Below are 25687 nucleotides of genomic sequence, written 5' to 3'. Positions count from 1 at the left end.
CTACAAACAGCTTCCATGTAACATTACAAAATTACTATTCAGGGGCAGAGAACTGGATGCATTGTTGGCTCAGCAAAAATGAAATAGTGAGCGATCTGTTATGTTTTTGTAGAATACAATGTATAAATACTCCTGCAGAAGGCATTTCATAAAGAAATACATTAATTAAATTTAGAAGCTGTTACTTTTTTTTTTTTAATGAAATTTTCCCCCAAACAAGCACAGTGCCACTTTGATGTAGGAGGCTACTATCAGGGAGGTAAATTGTACGGATACTATGTAGGGAGTTGAGCAGCAAGATGTCTGTTCTTACTCCTGCACAGGATTTAAAAATGGTTGACAGGAACGTTTTATAGCAAAATTTAAAATTGAATTTGACCGAAAATTAAACATTCAATTTTCCAAATTGAATTTGACAGTTATAAATCCCATATGCATTATGTAAAGAAACCAACTCAATTTACACTTTATTTGCTTAGGACAAAGTTATTCCCCTTGAATAAAACAATATTTATTTTTTTAAAATGAAAATACTATTTTTATTTTCTGTTGATTTTGTCACACTGTGACGTTGGAAAAGAATTTTATAATGGAGTCGGGAGGGAGATAAACCATAGCAGAGGAGACAGGTGGTCCAGAAGAGAGATGGAAGTCTGACAGAGACACAGACAATACAGAGGGTCAAAGTTTATGCAAAGATCTGGGAACTGTCCATCTAAGTAAGTTGGTCCTCAGATTTTGGCATAAACTGACCCGTTCTGTCCTGTCTGTATCACTGTCAAACTCCCTTCTCTCCCCAGTTTCCACTATTTTGTTGTTCATTCCCTTGCTCGAATTATATAGTGCGTGTAGCAAATATCCTGACACACTTGTCTGCTGATATTACATCACATTGCCTGTCCAATTTACTGCCAGAATTCCAAACCACATTTTTTCTAAGACATTTTTTTTATGAAAGTATTAGCAGGGAGATCTGATGTTATGCAGGAATGAATGAGGATCCAAAAAATATTGCACATTTTCAAAACTTCTATTGTCATTGAAATTGGGGAAAATCACCCATTTTTCAATGAAATCAATAGATTTCTTGCTCTAGTTGGGGACCCATTGTGGTGCATCGGGAGGAAGCTCATATGCCTCTCGCAGTGACAGTCTACAATACATTGTAGTCTACATTGCACTGTAGAGAACGTACAGTTGATTTTATAAGCTTATCTTTTTTATATATAAGTTTTAATTAAAATTGCAAAAGTCAAGTATCATAGTTAAATTGTGCTTTAAACAAACATTCATTTCAAATGCATCCTCTGTCATATCAAGAACCTACTGCCGATTCTATATGTTGGATCCTTCTCCTTGTATGGTGATAAAACTTCTCAAATGCTCTTGTAATGTTAGGCTGTATATGAGTGTTAACTTTGGATTGGATTTTTTCAACTAATTATTGATACTTATTGGAGGCAATCTGATACAAAACCTATCTAAGAACATGCCCAGACACAAAGTACATTTGTGTGTAATTTAAAAAAATAAATAAATAAATGTAAAAAATAAATAAATCGCCCCAGCCGTTTTGGAGTCTATAAGGGAACTTACACATACACACACACAAAATACCTTCTTTTATATATAAGTAGAGATATATTTTCTTTTATAGTTTCACTATATTGACCTTACAGAAAAAGGAATGTATTAATTTACAATCTCTTTCAAAAAATTATTAAAATATTTTTTTTAAACAGGTTTTTATTTTCCTACAAGCATCGTTCAGTTGACGAAGAGTTCACCTAGATTTCTAATCTGTGTCGCATCCCGTCATATTATTAGAGACTGATAAGAACGATTCAAGATGATCGCACCCAGATGCCCAACAAGAGAAGATGTAAAAGACTTACCACATGTTCTTGTTGAATACATGGGTCCTCGTGTACAAAGCAGGATATAAAGAACTGGATTATCACTAAGAAATAGTGAATGAAAAAAGTTACAAACGTCACCAAATCAGAAATGCTGCCCTGTCAAAAGAGAATATATATAAGCAATTATTACAATATATATTTTACGTAGATGTTGTTGATTTAAAAAAAAAAAGATGTTTTTAACGATAATACTGTTTACGTTCAAATAAAAATAAAGGTGATTTTCTAAGAAGCAAGATCTCCAAGGTGGAGACGCTAAGTTAACTGTATTATTATTGTTTAAAAAAAAAAAAAAAAAAAAAATCACCAACAAATTTTCGTAAAATATATAAGCAATAAAAACAAACAGTAAAATCGTCTATGGTTTCATAGCGTAATGGATTAGATGCCGGACTGTAATATATAAGGTCTGGGGTTTGATTCCTAGTAACAGCTAAGCTATGCCGAAGAGGGGTAGAGCCCCCGAAACATGCATGTCCATAGATTACCGTTTTAAAAAATAATACAAAAAATATTTGTTTACATTCAAATAAAAATAAGGGCGATTTTCTAAGAAACAAGATCTTCAAGGTGGAGACGCTAAGTTAATAGTATTATTGTTAAAAAAAAAAAAAATCAACAAATCTATGTAATATATATGCGTAATATATACACACACACATATATATATATATATATATATATATATATATATATATATATATATATATATATATAAAGTGAGAATGTGTGTGTGAGGACACTTCTCAACCTATATACTCAATGAATTTTTGATCTACAAACTTGAAATTTTAGTATATAGGGTATTCAGACACGTGGAAAACTTTAATCGGTTTTCATCTGGAAAAAAGTGGTCAACATTGAAAAATTAGTATGTGGGGGTCATTGGATTTTTATCTGATTGTCAACTGTTCCAAGAATGCACATGTATGAATCATTCACATGACAGATTACTTATGTTAAAAATAAATTTGAAAACACTCAAGTCTGATAACTATTAGGCTAGCTTGACACAATCTTTAAAACTTACTTATTCTTAACATAAGTAAGCAATCGTGAATCATTCATGCATGCACATTCATGAAACAACATAAGAATCCGATGACCCAAGTACCAATTTTTCAATTTAGAGTTCCTAACAGCCCTTTTTTTGGGGGGATGAAAACCCATTAAAAAGTTTTCCACAAGTCTGAAGATCAAAAATTAGTTGAGTATATAGGTTAAGAAGTGTCTTCACACACACACACACACACTTTTATATATAAATTTAGTCGAACCCAAATGTTTGATATATTTTAATATTTGTGATTTGGGGTTTTGTGGTTAAAATCACCATGCTTCCTTACAGTATGTGATCCGAACTCAACTGAGAAAATCACACTTTTTCTCTGAAAGATCAAATTTGCATATGAGTAATGAGATGTCACGTTACTTTGAAAGACCTATCAGCATTTGATCAGGTGCAACCACCATTTTGTTTTTCGTTTTTTTGTCTGTAACCAGACTTCATATGCTACAAAACTCCCACCTGACTACAACTTGGATGTCTTCAAGTCCAACATAAACAAATTTCTGACAAACCGCTCTCTTAAGTAAGACACCCTATCTAATATCTAATACTAATGATTACTACAATACTATCTCATTGATTACTGTACACGCAATAACCCTTATCCCCGAGTGGCTTCCGGGTCTTGATAAGTGGTGACCTCCATGTAAAAAAAAATTAAGAAAAAACTTATTACTTGTCAGTAATGACAACAAAGTATTTTATCACAATATTCAATTCAAACAATTTTTTTTCTTCTTACTAGTGGGGAGGGGGGGCGTCCGGTTTTGCCCGGGTGCAAAATACACTTAAATATGATATCTTAATTTGTCCAGATTTCGTACATATTATAGACTTGTGATTTCAAAAGTTAACAAAGACAAAAAAAAAAAAAGAAGTATTTTGGTGCCATCAGCTAGAATCTGAAACTGTAGCATTCAAAGTTAGTGATGATACCACTGTGTCAACGTGACATGCATATGAACTGATTAAAAATTAAAAATAAACCAAGATGAATACACAAAATGTTTAACGATTTTTTTCAATTTTGACCCATTTTTGACTCCTTAAAAACGATTTTAACCGGCTAAAGACCCATAAAAGAACAGCCTGTAAAAAATCTAATCATTTGAGGCCTGTTGCGCCGCTCTGTGATTTTTAGTTTCAGAGGAGACAGAGTTTGAAAATATGGAGACAGACAGACTGACAGACAGCCATTTATATATTAATTTTCATTATGAATATATTTAATTTTTATCTCAGATCTTTTTAGAGTGAAGATTTTTTTTCCATTACTTACTGTCTATTCTCATATTAAAAGGAAAATTTTTATACATTAAAGAAAAGTAATCAGGTCATAAGTTATTTCCCTTGAATTCTGCAACTATAAATATAATTACACATGAGAAGGATATTGTAGCTTGCTTGAAGCATTGTGTGTAGTGTGAAAGGAGTTGTGTTTGAAGGCTATATAAATGCGGTTCGTAGGAAACACCGTAGACACTAGTTAGCACATAAAAGAATGACAATATTAACAGAAATTTTCAATAATTTTCAATCATATTACGTTTATTTGCTAACATAATGTGTTGCGTAAGATGGTAGGTGTTGATGTTCATGTATGTAATGGCCAGTATCCCAGAAAGGCTGAATCCTATGGGTAAGCCTGATATTTTTTTGTATATTTGCTGTTTAAACTTGAAAAGTGTATTGTTAATTATTATGCATAGTAGTTGGTGAATGTCAGCAGTTGTAATAATGAATAAAACAGATAAAGGAAAGCCTCATTGAAAAGTTGTACATCTTTCTTTTTATTTTCCCTCCTGAAGAAGAGATACTACTTTAAAAAATTAGGGACATCAACACCTACCATTTTATACGACACATTATATTGACAAATGAACATAATATAATTGAAAATTATTGAAAATTTCTTCTACAGGGCTCTATGGACAAATTTATTTTTAGTTGACCTTTGACAACTAAATATTTTCATTCACTAGCCAAACCCACATGATTTTTAGAATATGACATCTTCATTCTTTGAGGAGTATGTACATCAAAGATTTTTCCGTATTTTTTTAATAAGTGTAATTTTATGTTGACACTAATTTCTTCAGATGTTTTTTTATACAGCCTTCGTTAAAAAAAAAGACTAATTGTTTTATTAAACTTTTATTGTTTAATTTAACTTTATTTATTTTTTTTTTTTTTAATGAAACAAACAAAGTTGAAAGAATATTTTTCACTCAGCAGTGAGCTTTGGAAGATTGTCAGTGAAAGAAATACAATCGCTAAAAGATAAGTGTTTCAATATTTCTAGTCGCCACTTTGAAAAATCACTTGCAAATCTGACTGTTTCACTTGCAATGTAGAGCCCTGTTCTAATATTGTCATATGATAACTTGTGTCCACAGGGTTTTCTATGAACCACATTGATATAGATAGGTACTTGCAAAATGAATTCCGATGCTCAACATGTATAAACATTTTGACCCCTCCCTTTACTTAAAAATTCACCAAAAATCAGGAAATTAACAGATTTTAAGGAAATAATGATCATGGAATATAATGAACCCATTATTTTTATTTAAATCTTAGAGGAAATGTATTATTTTGTTTAAACAAAAAATACCTTTATTAAAGTTATGGTTTTCTGTAGTTAAAAAAAAAAAAAAAAAAAAATGAATGAATTTATTTTTGCTTTTTTTATGAAAATAATGCATTGTAAATTATAAAATTTTTAAAAAATTTAATTTTTACAGGAAAATTACGAAAAAAGCCCCTAAAGTCCATATTAATGTATTCCATATAAATCGAAAAAATAACTAATTTCTTGAACTACCGATATTACCACTGAATTAAGCGTTGTTTATTTAATATTTTCACACAAAAAAATTATAATACCAAAAATGTTTCTATTTTTTTTTTTTTTTTTATATGCAAGATCTTAATAATTTCCTTGCTCGCATGAATGTGAAACTTTCGGCGTAACATAAATTTTATATAATCTTGAACAATAATTTAAAAAAAAAAATAATTTAAAAACAGGAACATGAAAAAATGAATGACAAGAATGATACAAACGTTCAGGATGGGAATGTATGGATGCACGTCTGGAGGAAAAAAAAAAAGAAAACTGGCACCCCTACCTCCTTTTAATATCATGACCTCATTTTGAAACAGCGTTTCAATTGGCTGCAATGTTGGGCTTTTGTATAATCGTGTTCACAAAACTTTATTTGTTGCGATTTTGCGAGCAGCAGAATTACTTGCTTTTTTGGGTTAATTAAGCTATTTTTTGTACAAACAAGGTGTTTTTTTTTATATTTAATTCAATATCCTAGGACTTTACTAATTATCTTTGAAATAGACCCAGAAAACTAATATTTATCTTTTAAAGGATTTTTACAATGAATTTATTTAACTTCAACTTTTTTTCATGTGTACAAATATTTTTTTTCCTTTTGGAAATTAAGTTTAGTCTTTAATCTTTCAAATATAATCAAAAAGCAGTTGGAAACTTACAAAAAAAAACTATGATAAATCGGTTTTCAAAACGAAGTCCGCCTATCTTTATCCGTCCATTTTTGCCCATACCTAATATAGCCTTCAAATATAACTCCTTTCATAATTACACATTAAATCGTTCTTCACTAAGAATACATAAAGGATAAATACTAAAAGCTATTTTTTTTTAAAAATTGCTCTTTCACAAAATAATGTGCTTACGAAATTCAAGTCAACAAAATTACTTTTGCCTTTTTTGTAAAGAAGTCAATTTTTTTCTTTTAGTCCCAGGCAACGGCGGGTAGGTATGTTCTAATATTGTATAAAGAAATATAGATGCTGTGTATGTGTCCTGCTTCTCTAATGCATACATATCTAAAAGGATGCGATAAAATCCCTTTCTGGGTTTTCGAAAGATGCACCATAACCGTGTACCATATATCAATATAATAATAAACACCTCATTACAGTTATGACTGACAAGCAATATGAATTAGATAGAAGGCCTTGCCAAGACTTCTGCAGAGGTGGGCTCCCTTTACTGCACTAGAAAAATACTCACACCTAACAGTATCCTATATCTCTACAAACCACCATTTGCCCATGCATGGAATATTAGATGATGCAAACAAACACTAGTCGTTCTTTATTGAACAGCATCTAAAAAAGAATCTCCAATCTCATAGGTCCCAAACTGTCGACCAAGCCCCAACCCCTGTCCCATCATCCCAATGTTACATCCCTGTACTTGTTTTACAAGTACTTTAAATGAATGTGCTCCGAGAAAATCATAGCACTGGCAGTCCCTCAACAAAAATACCCTAACCCTAAACTAAAAAGCAGCAAAATCCCACACTTTCACTGTAGAGCAACCCCTCCCCCATGCCCGAGATGCTTCTATTGTGATAATTTCTTCCTCTAATTGCTAAACTTTGGAATTCGCTCCGTTTCCTGCTTCCACAACTGTACTAACATGCAGAAATTTAAGCATAACATGAACAGACATCTCGCTGCCCAACTCCCTACTTAGTGTGTCCCTGTGGGCATGGTCCCTAGTAAATGTGGCATTTTGGAGTGAATGAGGGTAAAAACAAACAAATAAAAAAAAAACATTCTTTTTAGAAAGTAAATAAGGACATTAATCAAAATGGTAAACCCACCATTAAGTTAAAAAATAATGTCACTTAATTTTGTATCATCTGTTTCAGTTGACCATCATCATCAATTAAGTGAAAATGGCTGACAAATAATGTCATTTGCTTTGGATCAGCCAACCAGGCAAATAAATGAATGTCATTTTTGTATTATTGTTTTCATTTTAAGGAAGAATTTTGTGGAAGAATTACTGCAACAACCTAGAATGTATTCCAAACTGTTTGAAACAAAAAATAGAGGAAACGGGCATATAATCAGGAAGTAATAAAAAAAAAAAAATGCGCCAGCAAAAGCAAACTAGCTGTACATGCATAGTGTTGCCCGGGATTCACTGATGTAATATAAGATTATTTATTTATTTTTTTTTTTGCACATTTTTAACATAAAGAGATGGGTTTACTTGTTCAGTTAATTATAAATTATAACTAATTATAATAATTAAAACAAGTTTTTTCCAAACATAATCCAATCCCAGAACTAAAATACATTTTAGCATGTATTTTGTGTTATCTATTATACAAATGGAAAATGACTGCTTGTATGTTTAGCTAAAACTTGAAAAATATACAATACTCGTAAATACCCACAAAGTTTGTTTTTTTTAATACAAAATTCAACAGTTTAAAAAAAACAACTAACTGCAGAATTTTCATTTTTTCTTTCAATAAATTTATTAAAATTAAATTTTCGATTTATAACAGAATCTTAATCAGGAAAATCCGTTTTTTTTTCTTTTCTTTTTTACGTGTCATGGTGACGGTAATGCTTGGTACGTCTTCAAATGTTGAAGTACAAGATTCAAATGTCCGATATAGTGAGAAGCACCAATCGAATGTGTGTGTCAACCACCGCTTCACATCATATCAGATACTTAAACCTTGTATTTCGTCAACATCTGAAGATGTGCCAAGCATTACCATCACCAATTTTTTTTTTTTTTTTTTTTTACATAGGAGTCACCACTTATAAAGGTCTGGAGGCCACTTGAGGATAAGCGTTATTGAGTGTACAGTAATCAATGGGATAATACCGTAGTAATCGTTAGTAATGGAAATTTGGTAGGTTGGATTACTTAAGGGGGCGGTTCATCAAGAATTTGTTTATGTTTGACTTGAAGACAACCAAGTTGTAGTCAGGTGGGAGACAGGCAAACGGAAGAGAGTTCCACAGGCGTGCACTTCTAAGAAAGAAGCTTTGTTCATGGAATCCACATTTTGACTTAGGCACAGTCAAAGAGTAGGCAAAATTATTGACAGCGGTTTCAGCTAGACGAGTGTTTTTCATGAAAGATTAGTTGAGGGGAGACCAGAGATTGGAACGAGCACCTGCCATGGAAATAACGATAAAACAAAGACAGGCTCGCAATGAGTTATAAAAGAATAAAATAAATAAATAACCCGGATTGAAGCCGAGAGCAGGAATGCTTGTCAACTTAATTAGTAGGTGTTGCTACTTTACACAGACGTAACTAACGGAATAAGTGTATTTTATATCAATGTATTGTTTTCCACATGACAATACAAAACCTATAAATCTTGTCTTTTTAATTTGATCCATTTTGTATGATTTTTCTTTTCTTTCACTGATTCAAACACTCACTATCCCTCCCTTATCACTTATTTAAATGTATATTTTATATACCCCCATTGTCACTGTTGGTTTAGGATTATCTGATTTTCATGAATGCTTGTATGGTTACCATCAGACTGGGCTAGCATTCAAGAGAGATGAATGAAAATTATTTTTTGCTCAATCCATAACTGTCAAAGTCTAATTTTTAGAAACAAATTCGTATTATTTGGATTGTTCAGACTACTGTTCTCATTGGACGCATTATTCTCACACCATTTTGGCCAATGTAATCGCCGATCTTCCTTAAGTGTAGTTTTCTGAACTTAGAAATTTGCGCAGGATTTCGAACAGAACTTTTTATTTAATCAGAAGACGTAGTATGCTTCTGTTCCATTAGTAATGTACAATTGTATTGAGTATCACCCACACTGAGGATTGAACCTTCAACCTCCAGAAGGGCGTCATAACTGTCATAGGAGAACATATTCTCTCCTATGATTGGATTAAGAAATATATAAGTATTTCTTATAATATATAAAAATGTTTATTGATATATTAATTAAAACATAAAGACGTTTCTAGAATCTCGTTATTCATAAACATAAATAATAATCGGCGTCTATAAATATAAAAAGGCGTAGAACGCCTTTTTGTTCTTTTTGGAGTCTCTAGAACGTTCCAGGAAGTTCCTTTCAAAACTCATATAAAAGAAACGCTATTGGTGGGTAAAATCAGTTCGTGACATATTTTTGGGATGTACACATAGGCAACCAACGTCCGAATTCCGGCTTCCTCATAACGGCCGTAAAAAACAAAAACCTCACTGAAGGAAGAACTGCTGTTTGGATTCTGGTAAAGTTTTCATTTATTCTTTGAGTTTGTTGACCGAAAAGCACATATTACGTATAGAGCAAACATTTCAAAACACAATACATAAAGAAATACTTTCTTTATAATCTAAGGGAGACAATTTTATTAGCGAGTTCACCCTTCAAAAAATAATAATCTTTTTCTTTTTTCTTGTTAATTTATTTTTTTAATAAATTTCTTTTTCATTAAATCTTTTTCTTTTGTTTTAATTTTATTACATGTGGGTGCTGGTAAATCCCTAGAACATACGAGCTATCATCAGCACACATATGTAATAATAACTGATTTATCAAGCACTTCATCCATTATGCCACGGGTCCTTGGTGACAGTCCTGGTATGAATTTTGGTAGCCTTAAACGTATTCTTGTTTCAGATGTACAATCTTACTTCTAATTAATAGAACAGTAGTCTGAATAATCCAAATACCAAATCCAAATACTTTTATTTTTTTATTTTTCATACACAAAAAAAAGTTCATTTATTTATGGATATTGATTATAAAATATTGATTTTAAAATCAATTTATTAATCAAGGATGTGGAGGAGGCAGTTTCTTACCGCATCAAGAACTTCTTTAACTTTCGACAGGAATCGGAAGAATCCTCCAAGAAGAAGTAAAAACCAAAAGACTATAAGAATACCTGAAGATTTAATGCCGCCTTTCCTTTCAATATGAAGGAATAAAATGGACAGAATCTGAAAAAAAGAAATGTCAAAGACATTGTTAGTGTTCTGCTTTTAGAAAAACATTCTTCAATTCAACAATTTGTTTGGCATAAAAAAACATACAAAAAATTCTTTGTCATTTCAACACATCTAAATGAATGCAAAAATTGGATTCATATCTTGTACTAACGGTGGAACTGAAACACCTTATTTCAAGTTAATTTCAGTGCATATAATAGGATCACCATATCTCTTCTTTTTAGATACTGCTTATATATTTATTCCAGGTAGAAAGATATTCAAAAATTAAGAATTGAATTTCAACAAGGGTCGTTGATAGTGCTCAATCAAAGAGAGCAAAATATATTTTTTTATTATGACTGTATTTACATAAATAATAATAATAATATATATATATATATATATATATATATATATATATATATATATATATTACTGTTTTATAAATGAAATGATAAATAATATTTGTCTATGTCCCAAAAATATGCACGACCTTCCAAGGAAAAATATTTTCCTACACCTCCAAAGTTGGAGACACTAATAACCGTATCATCGTTACCCCCCCCCAAGTTTAAAAGCAATAAAAATAACACAGAGTCATCTAGGGCTTCGTGGCGTAATGGTTAACGCACTCAACCATAGTACATATGGTCTGAGGTTCTAATCCTAGAACAGTCAAGCTACGCTGACGAGAGGTAGTACCTCGAAACACTTGTTCATAGATTAGTTACAAATATATAAGTTTGGAAAATATATATATGGCAATTAAGCTACATAAAACTTTCTGTGTTTCATTCTCATGAGGATTCATCAAACTACTGAAACGCGAAATATTCTGTGCAGCTTAATTGATATATACATTTTCAACATTTACTACCTAGCTCTACTCACGTATTGAACATTGACATAAATACTAAAAATAGATACATAAAATGTTATACATATATATATATTATGGAAATTACACCAGACAAGGTGTGAAATCACTTGATGTAATGAGCTAACAAAAAACGAAAGATCATTATTACAAAGGCAAGTGATACATATTGACCCTAGTCTTAAGACCAAGTCTATAGTTAGGAGGAAAGCAGACTATAGGAAGAGTTCCACAAGCTTCTTGCTAATGGAATACTAGGAAGCTGTATTATAAGGAGGTATTTTGATCTCAGTAATAGCGTTAACTAATTTGGATATTGGTGTGCTAAAGGATACTTAATTAATGAACTATAATTTATTACATTTTTTTTTTTAATTTAACAATTGTTTTAATTTTAATGTAACAAATAGTTCTGTATAGAAATATTTTTTATTTCATGGACAAATGTTTAGTAATTCAATAGAATTCAGAAATACCAATGATGGTGGCTCCTTTGTTATGGTAGCAGGACATTTGTACATCGCCATTATGTTCCTTTCTGGCTTATTTGGAAGAGCAAGTTTTTACAACTACAACTCACTGTTCACATTCGAAATGTTGACACTTAAAGGTTTTCTGGTATGCTGACAATGAATATCACAGTTAAAATTGGAGCTGATAAGTCATTTACCTGATATGAAAACACATGATAGCCAATGTAAAGGTTAATGTAATCCCTGGCAGCCATTTTGTTTTCACACTTGAGCAGTTAGTAATTCACGTGTGCAACTGAAGCAGACAACAAAGCAAATATTTTTTTCACTTGTTCGCCCTCAAAAAAAAAAAATAAATAAAAAATAAAAAAGGTGTTTATTTCAAAAGCCATTCTTAACATGGGGAGAGGGGAGTGCTTATGCCAAAAACTGTTTTTATTTAAACGTATGTGCATTACTAATTCCTCAGTTGTGAAAGAAATGGCTGCCAGGGATTACATTATGTTTTATGTTGGATAACAAATGATTTTATATCTGGTAAACTACTTATCAGTCTCCAAATTTAACTGATATTCGTGTTCAGCATACCTGAAAACCCATAAAAGTCGACATTTCGAATGTGACCGGAGAGTTAATGTAAAAAAAAAAAAAAATACTTTTGAAATAACTGATTGGAGGATTTTATTTTGTTCACAAAGTGTGATTCTCATCCACACTGACTCACCATCTGCTGAGACAAATTTATTTCCTTCATTTTAAAATAATAAAATTTCCATCCAAATTAATAAAATGTCAATGCTTATCTCTATGAATAAAAATGAAAGTTTGCAACAACAAAATGTTTATGTAAAAGTTTTATTTCAAGTATTTTTTTAACTAGAATACTTTGCAACATGATAGCTGGCAAAGTCATCTAGTTCTAAATACTTGAGATATGTCGATAAACATTTAACCTAATTTATTTGTCATCTGTTTGAATAAAATTGTCTGATCATTACGTTTATTTCCACTCATAGTGACGTAACTTACATTAATAGTAAATATAATAAAAACAATAATCATTATTTAAAAACAAAAATATAATCTACATAGAAAGTAATAGCATTTGTGTGTACAAATTTCCTACAACCCACACCATTAAACCGATCATGACCAAACCCAGCATGATGGTCCCCCACCTAGGGATGGTGCACACCTTTTTTCAAGGTCAAAGATCAAGGTCATAGCCTATGTATATATGCTCTGCTACAGCCCACACCACTAGACCGATAATCACCAAACCTGGCATGATGGTCTCCGACCTATGGATGGTATATACCATTTTTCAAAGTCAAGGTCATATTTGGTGCGGCTCTTCATAAACTCCCACCTAGGGATGATGCACACCAAGTTGGGGTTCGCCACCATCCCAGGGACTGCCAAACAATGAGGATCAAGTCAAGGTCCAAAATTTAAAACCACTCGTGTAGACCTGACACAAGAAAGCTTCAGTCATAGTATGTTCTACATATCCACCAGCTGAACAGGAAGTTCAGAAAAACTGCATTCTGGCTCTCCAAATACAAGCAGCAGAAATGTAGTCTACCACGAAGATCTTCAATAAAAAGTCCTAGAAAAGGATATGATAAAAAAATGATATGATCTTGATTGTAGTAAGTTTTTAATATTGAATATGTTAGATAAAATTTAAGTAATGACTTCAAATTTACTTGCATGAAAAATTTACTATGTGATATCATAAAGTAATCTGATAAAGTCATACTAAACAAATGTTAACCATTGTGATTCTTTGTAATAACTTCAATTTTTGTTTTTAACAATATAATGTCAAATTTAATATAACCTATTTGCTTTAAACGTCAGTTGGATTTCAGTCACTTCAGGAGGTAATTAAAAATTTTAAACACCTTAAGTAATAGTTGCTCTTAAAATCTTCACTTATTGCAAGAGTGTCCATGAAGGGGATATCCGAGTGTATAGCAAAGTCCTGTGTGGTATAGCAAAGCATGGGTATCTTTGCTAGTAGCATATATTATTAAAAAAAAATGTTCACAATATCTATTAAAAAAATTAATAAGATTAAATCAACAATGCTGCATTGTGATTTCTTTGTAAGCAGTCAACCATTTTAAGCTTTTGTTAATAGTTTGACGTTTGACACACACAAAATAAATAAATAAATAAACAACATTACTTTGTGACTTTTCTGAATTTTTGAGATGAGGATTGGTTATTCATATTATTTGGATTCTTCGAACTACCATTCTCATTTGGAGTGTGATTTTCACAATCTTTGGATTCATATGATGAATATATATATATATATATATATATATACACACACACACACAATAAAAACACACAAATATGGGCTATAATATACTATAATTCAAGATTTGAGTAAGATTTGACCCCCTCCGCCTAATTTTTTGTTTTAATTAATTGCAATTTTATAACTGAACAAGTCACTTAGCTGTCTCTTCTCTATATATTTCTCTTGACGTCACCCACTATATATCTTAATGTTTCCATGAGCATTTATATATATATATATATACACACACACAGCTTAATCATGTTGACACACATGTTCCTGATAAATCACTGAAGTTAAGCAATGTTTAGCCTCGTCAGTACTAGAGGGATGACTATTTGAGAATACCAGGTGCTGTATGTGTTCTGTTTATCTCAGCATTGTTGTCCAGTTGTCTTCGACTTCTCCTTGCCAGTGAAATCAAGCAGTGCTGATTTGGGAGCGGTTAGGGTTGGTAAGATCAAGAAAAAGATTAACTATAACATACATTTAACTGGCCAATTGGGAAGAGGAAAAATCAACGCTTTTAACTTCTTTACTAACTCAGCATTTAAAGGGTAAAGGAGTCAGCATTTCATGGGTAAAGGAGAACGTTAATGTAATATTTTAATATCTATATATCTCATACAGAGATGGAAGTGTTAGCCTTAGAAAGAGGCCTCTTAATCTTTTGAGAACTTAAAACACACACGGAAAATCCACAAAGAGAAAAATTTGAACAGGATTCAGATTGGTGCCGATGTGTAAAAGAGCATGGCAACTGTATGCAAATGTTGAACCATGTGCAAAATGACGTCATCGTAAGGAAAAAAAGGAAAAGACTATAAAGAATGTGCGCACAGACCGACGATGATGTTTAGGAGGACAGAGGTTAGAGATAAGGTGCTCAATCATGTTTTATTTGGGAAAGTACTCTGAAAAAAAATGTTAACAGAAAAAAAAAAAAAAAAAAAAAAAAAAAACACACACACACAGATAATCCACAAAGAGAAAAATTTAAACAGGTTTCAGATCGGTGCCAATATATAATAAAGTATGGTGACTGTGTGCAAAATAGCATCATTGTAAGGAAAAAAGGAAAAGACTATAAAAAGAATGTGCGCACAGACCACCGATGACATTCAGGAAGACAGAGGTTAAAGAGAAGGAGCATGATCAGGTTTTATTCGGGGGGGAAAGTACCTGGAAATAAATGTTCTTAAAAAAAAAAAAAAAAAAAAAAAAAAAAGTCAACTTATTACTTGTCCTATGTTCCTTAGGACGTACTCTGCTACAACGTGTTGGGTCCGGGATGTCTACATGTGTAAAGTTACAGAAGACGTTGGAGTCAATTTAATTGCTTGACTATCAGATTTACGGTGAGTCAAATGCTCAGTTTATACAAATCTGAAAATACAAAACTGAAATCTCACACACCTACACAATAGGTAACATGAGAAAGTTCTCCAATGTTAAACGTCTCGTTCAATGCAAGTCTGTACAAAGCTAATGCTGATTAGCACTCAGATTACAGACATTGACAATAGACCTTGTCATAGCTACTCATATTTCATCATTATGAAAAAAGAATTCAGCAAAACACTTCAAAATATTCACTTATTTTAAGTTCTAAGACTAATTGTTAAAAGCAGGAATGAAACGATTTGCAATAGTCGTTATATAAGATTAACGGGAGGGGGGGCACGGCTTTGCCCAGTTGTAAAATATGCTTAAATACGATATTTTAATTTGTCCAGATTACGTATATATTATTATAGAGTCGTGATTTCAAAAGTAATTACATTGAGCTTCTTAAATAAGGATAGGTATATATTATAAGAATATATATATATATTGTGACATAATCCTTAAATTAGATTATGTATTTTATGAAAATTTTTAAATTTAATTTTAGGCCGCCGAAAAATGTATTTTATTTATTTTTTGCTGCTTTTTATTTTTGTCGCCAAGGCAAAATGAACATGAAAAGAGAGAAAGAGAGAGAGTATAGAAGAAAGAGAGAGGTGAGAAAGATGTTCAGCGGGTAAATCAGTAAGCGAGGTGACCGGGTCACCCGCTCAGCGACACGCTTTCTAACCCCTGTTAGTTACTAAGCAACAAAGAAAGAAAAGAGAGGGGTAAGAAATGTATAGAGAAAAGAGAGGGGGAGAAAGAGGAAAAGAGATATTTTTGGTACAGGATTCTCCGCTGTGCCGCCGAGCTGGGCAGACTTAAAGAATTCCCATCCCCACAAACCGACAAACCGAAAGAAAAGGAGATAATGCCGAGGAGAAACTCCATCTCAACAGGGAAAGAAAGGATAATCGGCCGACTGGCTGAACCGGGCAGACGTATAAAATTTCCACTCCACCACGACAAAGAATAGAGAATGAGCCAGCGTCATTGAAATATAGAATGTTGACTATAACTCTGTTCCGTCTGCCTGCTTCCCACCAAACTACAACTTGGATGTGTTCAAGTCCAACGTTAACAAATTCCTAATGAACCGCTCCCTTAAGTAAACACTTCATCAATCTCCACACTAACGTAATGTACTTGCAATAACCCTTATCCCTGAGTGGCTTCCGGGCCTTGATAAGTGGTGATCACTGTGTAAAAAAAAAAAAAAAAAAAAAAAAAAAAATGAACACGAGGGACACGACACTCCAAAAATAACCGAAACATTAGATGGGTACTAAATAGGAATATCACATGTTATGAATGGTCATCTGAAGCGAAAAAAATGGCGATTAAACTCCCGTAGAAACCGTAGAAAGAAAAAAAAAAAGTAAAGACTGTAAGTTGTCTCTTCATACACTCCTCTCTCGTGTATTGAATTAGCGGGTGCTCTATTTTGCCATTTTTTTTTTTTTTGTTTAAGGATACATTTTCGTCTGCATTTCTTTTTTTTTTATTATTGATATTAGGTCAAGATACCCCTTCCACACCTCGTAATACTTAATCTCATCCCCCTCCCTACCGTGGTTTAATCTTTTTTTGTAATAAAATTTAACTTTGAAAGTTACCATTGTGCATCGTGTCTTTGTTACTTTCGTACGTCTATTGTATATTTTCCGGGTTTTAAAAGAGTCTCCCCATTCTTTCTATTTCAGCAAGATGTACCGAACCCAGAGGTCACATGTACTTCATTATATGTTTGTGATTTGTATTTCATGAATGTCCTTTTTATTTTTTTTTTTTACCATTCGTAATAATAATATATATATATATATATATATATATATATATATATATATATATATATATATATATTATCATAAGAATATTCCCTTTTAGTCCTCACATTCCATGAACGATGCTTCTGACAAAGGGGAAAGAACTGCTATTTTCTAGCTCAGAATTTATTCATCTAAAACTTAATGTTGAAGTGGTATTTTTTAAAACTTCTTTCATCAAGTGGCTTCATGCTTAGCTAGAAGCAATTTTCATAAAATAAAACCTATATACTATTAATAATAAGGTAAAAAGAAATAACAAAAGAAAAAGTAAAATAGAAATAGGAAGGAAAGAAGAAAGGAAAGATAATATATACATAGACTTATTTTTATGATTTAACAGCTAGAAAAACCAGACGAGTGTGAAATTGCTTTTAATAAATATTATTGTTTATCAAAAATACAATTTTGTTTTTCAAATTTCCGAATAGTAAACTATTCATTTTCAGAAAATTGGACAGTTTGTTCTTTTGTTGAACAGTCCGATTTTGTGAAAATGAATTTTTTACTATTCGAAAAAATTTTTTATTTTTATAATGTGGGAGATAACCAGCTCCCCTCAAAAGGGGATTCTGCAAAAATAAAATTGCCTTAGTATAGAAGGGTTTCCCCCTCCATTGACTAAGGACAATTAATTTGAGTGGCTGCAGCATCTAAGCAGACACCACACTTCAGCTACCAGTCCAGTACGAGTACAAGCACCGGATATTGTTTTGACTTAGTTCCAAACATTTCAACTCATGCCAGGGATTACTATCACTATTGCATATAAAAGGGGAGGAAAAAAAAATCACAAAATTTCAATTTGATTTTTAATAGATAGCAATATTTATTAAAAACAATTTTACACTCATCTGGTTTTTCTAACCGTTAAATCTTAAATTAATATCAGGCGTTTCAAATAGTGAATATTCTTTTTAATAATAGCAATAATAACTATTGTATATAAAAGAAAAAAAACCTATCCAATTTCCTTAAAATTAATATTTTACTATTCTAAAATTTGAAAGTAAAAAAAAAAAAAAAAAGATTCAATTTTATTTTTAAAAAGTGGAGGTACCTGGCGTTGCCCAGGTGTGTGGAGTAAGAAAGGCCAAAAAAAAAAAAAAAGAAAAAAAAAAGTAGGCAACCCGGGTGAAGAGGTGTTTAAAAAAAAAAGAAAAAAAAAAAAAAGAAAAGAGCAGGTTCAAACCTAAACGCAAAGGAGGAAAAACAACAAAAACCTAATGTCTTAGCCAATGTCTCGAATGCGCAACCGGAAGTCGCAAACATCAAAATTAAGCATAGTCAATTGAAAGACAATGACTTCCGAAAATGGTAACTGACTCCGCCTTGTTAAAAACTGGCGAGTTGAGGGTGAAGAAATGAATGTTTTTGGCCAATTTTTCGATATTTGTCATCCGAAGGATTGAGATTGAAAACTATACCGATTTTGTGAGGATCCACCACGTGTGCCGAAAGATTTTTGCAGACACACACGCACACATTGTCTTTTATATATTAGATAAACAGTAATAAAATAATATTTATTAAAAACAATTTTACACTAGTTTTCACATTGCATGAATTGTGAAAGGGCTGTGTTTATAATGGCTACGGCATAATGGCTAGTGCTATTTATGGGAACGGTCTATTACACATTTGCGAACATAAATAGAATAAACTCTGGCATGGCTAATGGGTATGACTAGTATGTTAATAAAATTTAACTTTAGTTGTTGTTTTTTTTTTTCATGGAAATTGCCCAAGACAAGGCATGAAGCCACCTGATGTAAAGAGTTAAAAAAAGAAAAGTACTACTTCAAAGTCAAAATCTTGTCAACAATAAATGTTGGATGGAAGAGATTCTGATCCAGAACACAGCAATTTTTCCCTTTTTGTCAGAAACATTGCTCATGGAATATGAGATTTGATTTTATGACACATCAACCCTTTTCGGGTTATTTAATGCCGAATCCAGTTATTTTGGAAACTGTTTTTATGCTTCAAGTTTCTTATATCTTTAAATATTTATTTGTAGAGTTTGGTTTGGTTGTTTTGTTTTACGGCATATCAACCCTTTTCGGGTTATTTAATGACAAATCCAATTATTTTGGAAATAGTATTCATGTTGCATCCAGTTATTTTGTAGAAGTTTTTTATTTTTCAACCTCTTTGTATCTTCAATCACTAGTTTGTAGTGTTTGGGTTTGTTATTTTATAGTGGATTTTATCATTTTTGTTCTCTGCCCTGCAGAACATGAATGAGTTTTGCAATGGGAGAAGGAAAAGTGTTACAGTATTAATGTTTGGTACATTTTAGGTTAGGAAACCAGTCAGAAAATGGAGTAGATAGAAAAAGAAATGAGGAAAAGGGGGAAAAGGTGGGTTGTTGTTTTTGTTTTTGGTTTTGCAGAACATAATCAAGTTTTGCAAAAGGAAGTAGAAAAACAAAAAGCATCAATGTTAGGTGCATTTCGTCTCAGGAAACCAATATTTCCAGACAGCCTGATCTGGTAGCAGCAGGGAATATGAGGACTAAAGAATAAAATAAGAGAAGCGTCTATTGAAAATAAACCCAAGATCCATTATCTAATCGTCTAAATAATAATTATGCGACCATTTCATGTGTGTTTTACTAACCTGCACGTGACTTAAATATTTTTGTTGCTTTATTAAAATAGAGAATTCAAGAGTGTTAAGTAATGGAATACACTTTTCTAAAATCCTATTCAAATTTAATTTTTAATAAAGTTTAATCCATTAGGATGCATTTTGGTTTCTTCGTAAACATGACAACCATTATAATTTTTTTTAACAGTTGAAGGAAAACAAAACTTTGCAATTCTATGACTTTTCAAACTAAATTTGGAAATTAGATTGACTTTAAAATTTTTAGCAAATAAAGTGCTAGCAAGACCTGTGGAAATTCCACAAAAAAATAATATATATATATATATATATATATAATCAACAAATGTTTTGATTAAGCTAATCTTTTTTCTGGACAGTGCAAAAAATAGTTCTTTTTAGACAGAAAAACAATAACATGCATCAAATATGAGTTTGTTAACATTTTTATGAAAATAGTGTTCCTTCAATTTTAAATATAAAACAGAGATACATTAATAAGATACATTAAGTACTAATAAATACTCAGAAAGTAATATTGTGCTACATAGTTCAATACAAATAATAAAATCACATTGTAAGAAATAATCTCTAATTTACTCATTCAATTCAACACCTCATGACAGATAATTTTTTTTGACCCGTTTCTTTTGAATGTTCCTGATTTTACATAAACTTTTGCCGACTTCTTTTGGTTGCATATCGAAATTACTAGGCGTTCCATTCTCACATCATTACAACAATTATTGTATATTATTATGATATTCGAAAACGAGGCTACAAAGGGAGGTCACTCATATTTTTGCCAAGATTGCCAGATTGGCCTTTTTAAAGCTAAATTTTGTGAATTTTACCTTTTCTGAAACAGGTTGGCCTTCAAAAATTGTATTTGGCCTTTTTTTTTTTTTTTTTTTTTTTTTTTAAAGCATAAGGTGCAGAATAACGAAGGAACAAACAGAATATTATATAGATAGAAGTGGAACATTACATGTGTAGACCCAACACGTTGTAGACAGAGTATGTCGCAAGGAACATAAAACAAGTAATAACTAGACTTCTTTTCTTTTGTAACAATGACATTTATTTCCGGGTACTTTCTAAATAAAACATTATCTTTAACGTGATCCACGTCTCTAAATTGATTACCCATTTTATAGTCTTTCTTTTTCCCTACTGGTGAATTCATTTCACATGAATATGTGCACCTGTGGTCTATTACAGAAGGACTGGAAAGTTTTGAAAGCTATTTAGCATGTAATAATTTCATACATAGAGATTAAAACATTACCATAACAAAATCAGTTATAGTTTTATAACAGTGTTGTTTGATTAACAATTTATAATAAAAACATACTAAATAATAAAATGTAAATTGCATAATCCTATTCATAGCGTTATGAGAGGACATTTTCCTTATAAAAAATGTTAACATTCCGTTTTCCTTATAAAAAACAGTAAAATATTCTATATAAACGTTTTCAGAACAATCTGGAATAGAACATTAAAATATTCTATTTAGAACATTTTTTTTGGAACAATCTAGAATAATCAAGAAATTTCCATGCAGAAACCTATATAAGAACACTACACTAATTCGAAGTTGCCAATTTGTTGTTATGAACTCTGTAATATTTCTAAAATGAGAATCCAGCCGAAAGAAACTCCTTAAAGACCAACCACTGCATCATTTGAACAAACTGGAATTTCATTAAATACACAGACTTCTGTATATTTTCTCACTGACCAAAGAACTATATTTCAATATTTATAATATTAGATTTACCCGTACATAAAACATTTGATTGGAAGTTAGTAGTTATTACCTTCCTTTCACCATCAACACTAGAGATCTTATAATCACTTTCAAAGCTAGTAGTTTTAGTATGGACAAAGTGTATTTATTTCTAAATAGTTTTCATGTTTTATTATGTTAAGATGAATATTTCTTTATTTTAACTCTGCGTTTTATTCGTTTTTTTTTTTCTTTTAATTTGTTGCATGTTCATATCCCTAGACAGAAACCTAACAATCACTTATTTGGTCTATCAGTAAAACACACAAGTCCACATTTTGAATTGCGAGATTAAAACAAAGCCTAAAAGCCGAATGAGTAACAACGCTACACTTACGAATGTGATGACCAAAATTGTGGGAGAGACAACATTAACCACCGGAACCGTGTCTGTTTCTACCATAGATGCTACACCATGAAAGAGGTCGATGAGGGCAAGAATCAGCAGTAAGATGACATTTACCTACAAAAGAGAAAGAAATACATAAGAAAAAAAAACACATCTGGTAAGTAAAAAAAGAATAAATGGATCAACCGTAATACTCAAAAGCAACCTAAAGGCTCTCTTTTCATTTGCTACTAGAAGAAGCGAAAGGTGTCACTCTCTTCCCGGGATTGTTACACTTACGATTATAATCAGACGGGGGGGGGTCGCTTATAAGAATGTACCCTGTGAATATCATTTCTCCTCGATTTTTAAAGATGCCACCAGAAACTACCTTGATCAAGGAACAATCCTGCTACATTTTTTAATAAAGCATACAAATCTCTGGCTCCTTGCTCGGGCCAATATGACTCTCTCTCAAAATTTCCCCGTCTTTCATCAGCTGCCTTAGATTTTCAGGATCACACTTGGCGTCATATGCAATTTGCTGGATATATGTGGATCTCGGTCATCCTATGCTCGTGCACTCATGCTGGAGAGTCCACGACAATGCATTTCTCACTAGCTTTTGCTTGCTCCTCTGGCAGTAACTGACAAATCGTAGACGTCGCTCTCTGATGGTAGCAGATATGGAAGGTAGGTTGCCATAAAGTTGCTGCTTTGTGGGATGATCTTGCCAAGATATATTTAACACTGTTCATAGCGTATGGGTGTACGTGCTGTCTAGCTTTCTTTCCAATCTTTTGGTGAGTGTCCAGATTATAGAACTGTAAACAAAGACAGACTCCATAACTGCTCTAAAGAACTGCTTTTTCAATTTGTCAATTAGCTATGAAGGCCATACTGACGATAGCTTATTCAATGCAGCCCATGCTTTTGTGATGCGAATTTCGATATCTCTCTCTGTGGAATCTATGTTGCTGCCCAGGTACATAAACTCAGTGACTTCTTTCAGTGTTTTTTCATTTAGAGCTTTGATCTCTCCCTCTACATTGAAAGTTATAAACTTTTGTCTTATCCGCATAACCGTAAAGACCAATGTCATTTGCAAACTTTTCTAACTCATGTAACAGCGTTTGCACATCAGTAGTGTTATTCGCGAACAGAGCAATATCGTTTGCGTAATCTGCATCAGTTATGTGTGCTGATAGATGGCGTCTGCTTTTGGATTTATTTAAGGTGAAACCCAGTGTGCCGTGTGTATCAACAGACAATGAAAAGAATATTTCCTTGAAGGACCCCGGCGCCAATGTCAAAGAATTCAGTGTCACCATCTGGCGATCTGACCATTTCTCGAGTGTGTTTGTATAGCATCATGATAGTGTTAATGACTATTACAAGCGTACAAATAGATGCACGCAAGTGTAAGATAATTGAGATGGAAGAGAACTCGGATGCAGAAAAAGTAGATCAGGATGTCAGAACTATTGCGGTCGTCGAGAAGTTTTGTTTTCTTGGTGATTCCATTGGAGCACAGGGTGAAGTAGAAATGAACAGAGGAAGTTTTTGTCAAATGGAAACTGTAAACCATCAAAACGAAACTTCAAATTTCCATGAAAAAACAATGACAAAATGGAAAACAAGTCAAGCATGCAGGGTCCACCTCACCTAGTGAAAAATTTACTATCACCATGACTAATGTTTGTACAAAATTGCAAAAACATCCAAGGCGTGGTTATTGAGAAAAGTGTGAACAAATGAACGTATGAACAATTTGGGGGCAATTTCACCTCTATAATGCCTACCAGGGCAACCAGAGTTATCCCGACAAATATTGAAAAATTGGCTAAAAACATCAATTCCTTCATCTTCAACTGGGCATTTTTCTACAAGGAGGGGGTTGCTTTTTTTGCTGATATTTCCAAACGTCAACCCCTCTTTTTGATTAATTAGCCTTAATTTGAATCTTCGCCACTTCTAGTTTGGCGATGGACGCAACGGCAAAGACATCACGTTTTTTTTTGGGGGGGGGTTCACATTCTTCTCTTCCTTCGTGGTATGAGTTCGAGCCTGCCTGCCTGCCTACTATCACTTTTTTTTTTTTTTTTGCTCAACACACACCTTCAAACACCCAGGCAACGCTGGGCACCCCGACTAGTTAGAAATTAAACAGACTAAAGTTATGACTACATAGCAGGATATAATTATAAACAAGAAATTATTCAAGACAAAAAAAACAAAAAAACTTTCTGGATTGCGGGAGATAGGTGTTAGTTTTGTGGCAGCACTGTCATTTCTCTATCAGAGATGGGTGGGGAATGGTGTATATTATATACTTGAGAAGATCAATTAAAAGATGAAAGCTTTTTGCTTACTTTTGCTGGCCTTTTTTTTTTTTTTTTTTTTTTTAAAACTTTTATAATCACCGTTATTAAGAAGGAAGATGAGGATAAGATAGAGGAAAGAGAATGAATTGCTGCTGCCTGTCATGTACACAACGAGATTCCAACAGCCTGTGTGAAAAGTCGACATCTGGATAATCTGATAATTGGCCCCCATAGTGCTATGCAGTTTAGCTAACGTAATAATTGTCATATTCAGTTTTATGCCTGTTTTAAATGTTAACAAGTGCTGGACAGTTTTAAAAGTTTTTATTTCAAACAAATAATAAATGTACTGAAACAAACACAGATTCCATGAAAGAAAGCTCCTTTCCCAGAACTGCCTGCCTTTGGAACACTGTACTGTTGGCCTGCTTCCCAGTTGAATACAACAATGTAATGTAAACAAATTCTTGTTGAGCCATCCCCATAAATAATCAAATTCCACCCAATTTACACCATTAACGATTACTACACTACCACCTTACATTCATTAGCCCTCATCCTTGAGTGGCCTTCGGGCCTTGATAAGTGGTGACCCTCAAGTAAAAAAGACATAAAACTGCTCAGGTTGGTGTGTGAGGATGCAGTAAAACCACAATGTGAGATTGCCCCTCTTCATCCTTCATCTAAGACAGCCATCGATAAAGAAAACCAATACAATGCATGTTTCATTCTTTTATGGAAATTGCTCAAGACAAGACATAAAACCATTGGATGTAAAGAATTAGCAAGAATGAAAGGCTATTATTGCAAAGGCAAAAGATGTCTATTGACCGTAGTCTTGAAAAGACCAGGGCTATAAATAGGAGGGAAACAGTGAGCAGGAAGAGAGTTTCATAACTCTGCAGATCTTGGGGTGGTAAAGAAGCTACTGGAATAGGAAGTTGCATTATAATGAGCTATAAAAACGGTGAACTGATGGAGACCACTAGATC

General features: G+C 32.5%; 1 protein-coding gene across 2 annotated transcripts in view; it reads right to left on the bottom strand.

Annotated features, from left to right (window-relative positions):
- Positions 1–25687, bottom strand: part of LOC145252544 (multidrug resistance-associated protein 1-like) — a 214630-nt gene that overhangs the window by 114569 nt on the left and 74374 nt on the right. For both annotated transcript variants that reach the window (XM_080112095.1, XM_080112096.1), the window contains exons 3-5: positions 22381–22506; positions 10634–10771; positions 1896–2015 (exon numbers count right to left, since the gene is read on the bottom strand). In XM_080112095.1, the coding sequence (XP_079968221.1) occupies positions 1896–2015; positions 10634–10771; positions 22381–22506 (384 nt within the window). The remainder of the gene's footprint in view (positions 1–1895; positions 2016–10633; positions 10772–22380; positions 22507–25687) is intronic.

Source organism: Euprymna scolopes, chromosome 29 (genome assembly GCF_053919585.1).
Source record: "Euprymna scolopes isolate OS-2025 chromosome 29, ASM5391958v1, whole genome shotgun sequence".
Classification (NCBI taxonomy): domain Eukaryota; kingdom Metazoa; phylum Mollusca; class Cephalopoda; order Sepiida; family Sepiolidae; genus Euprymna; species Euprymna scolopes.
This window is presented reverse-complemented; position numbering and strand designations above follow the sequence as displayed.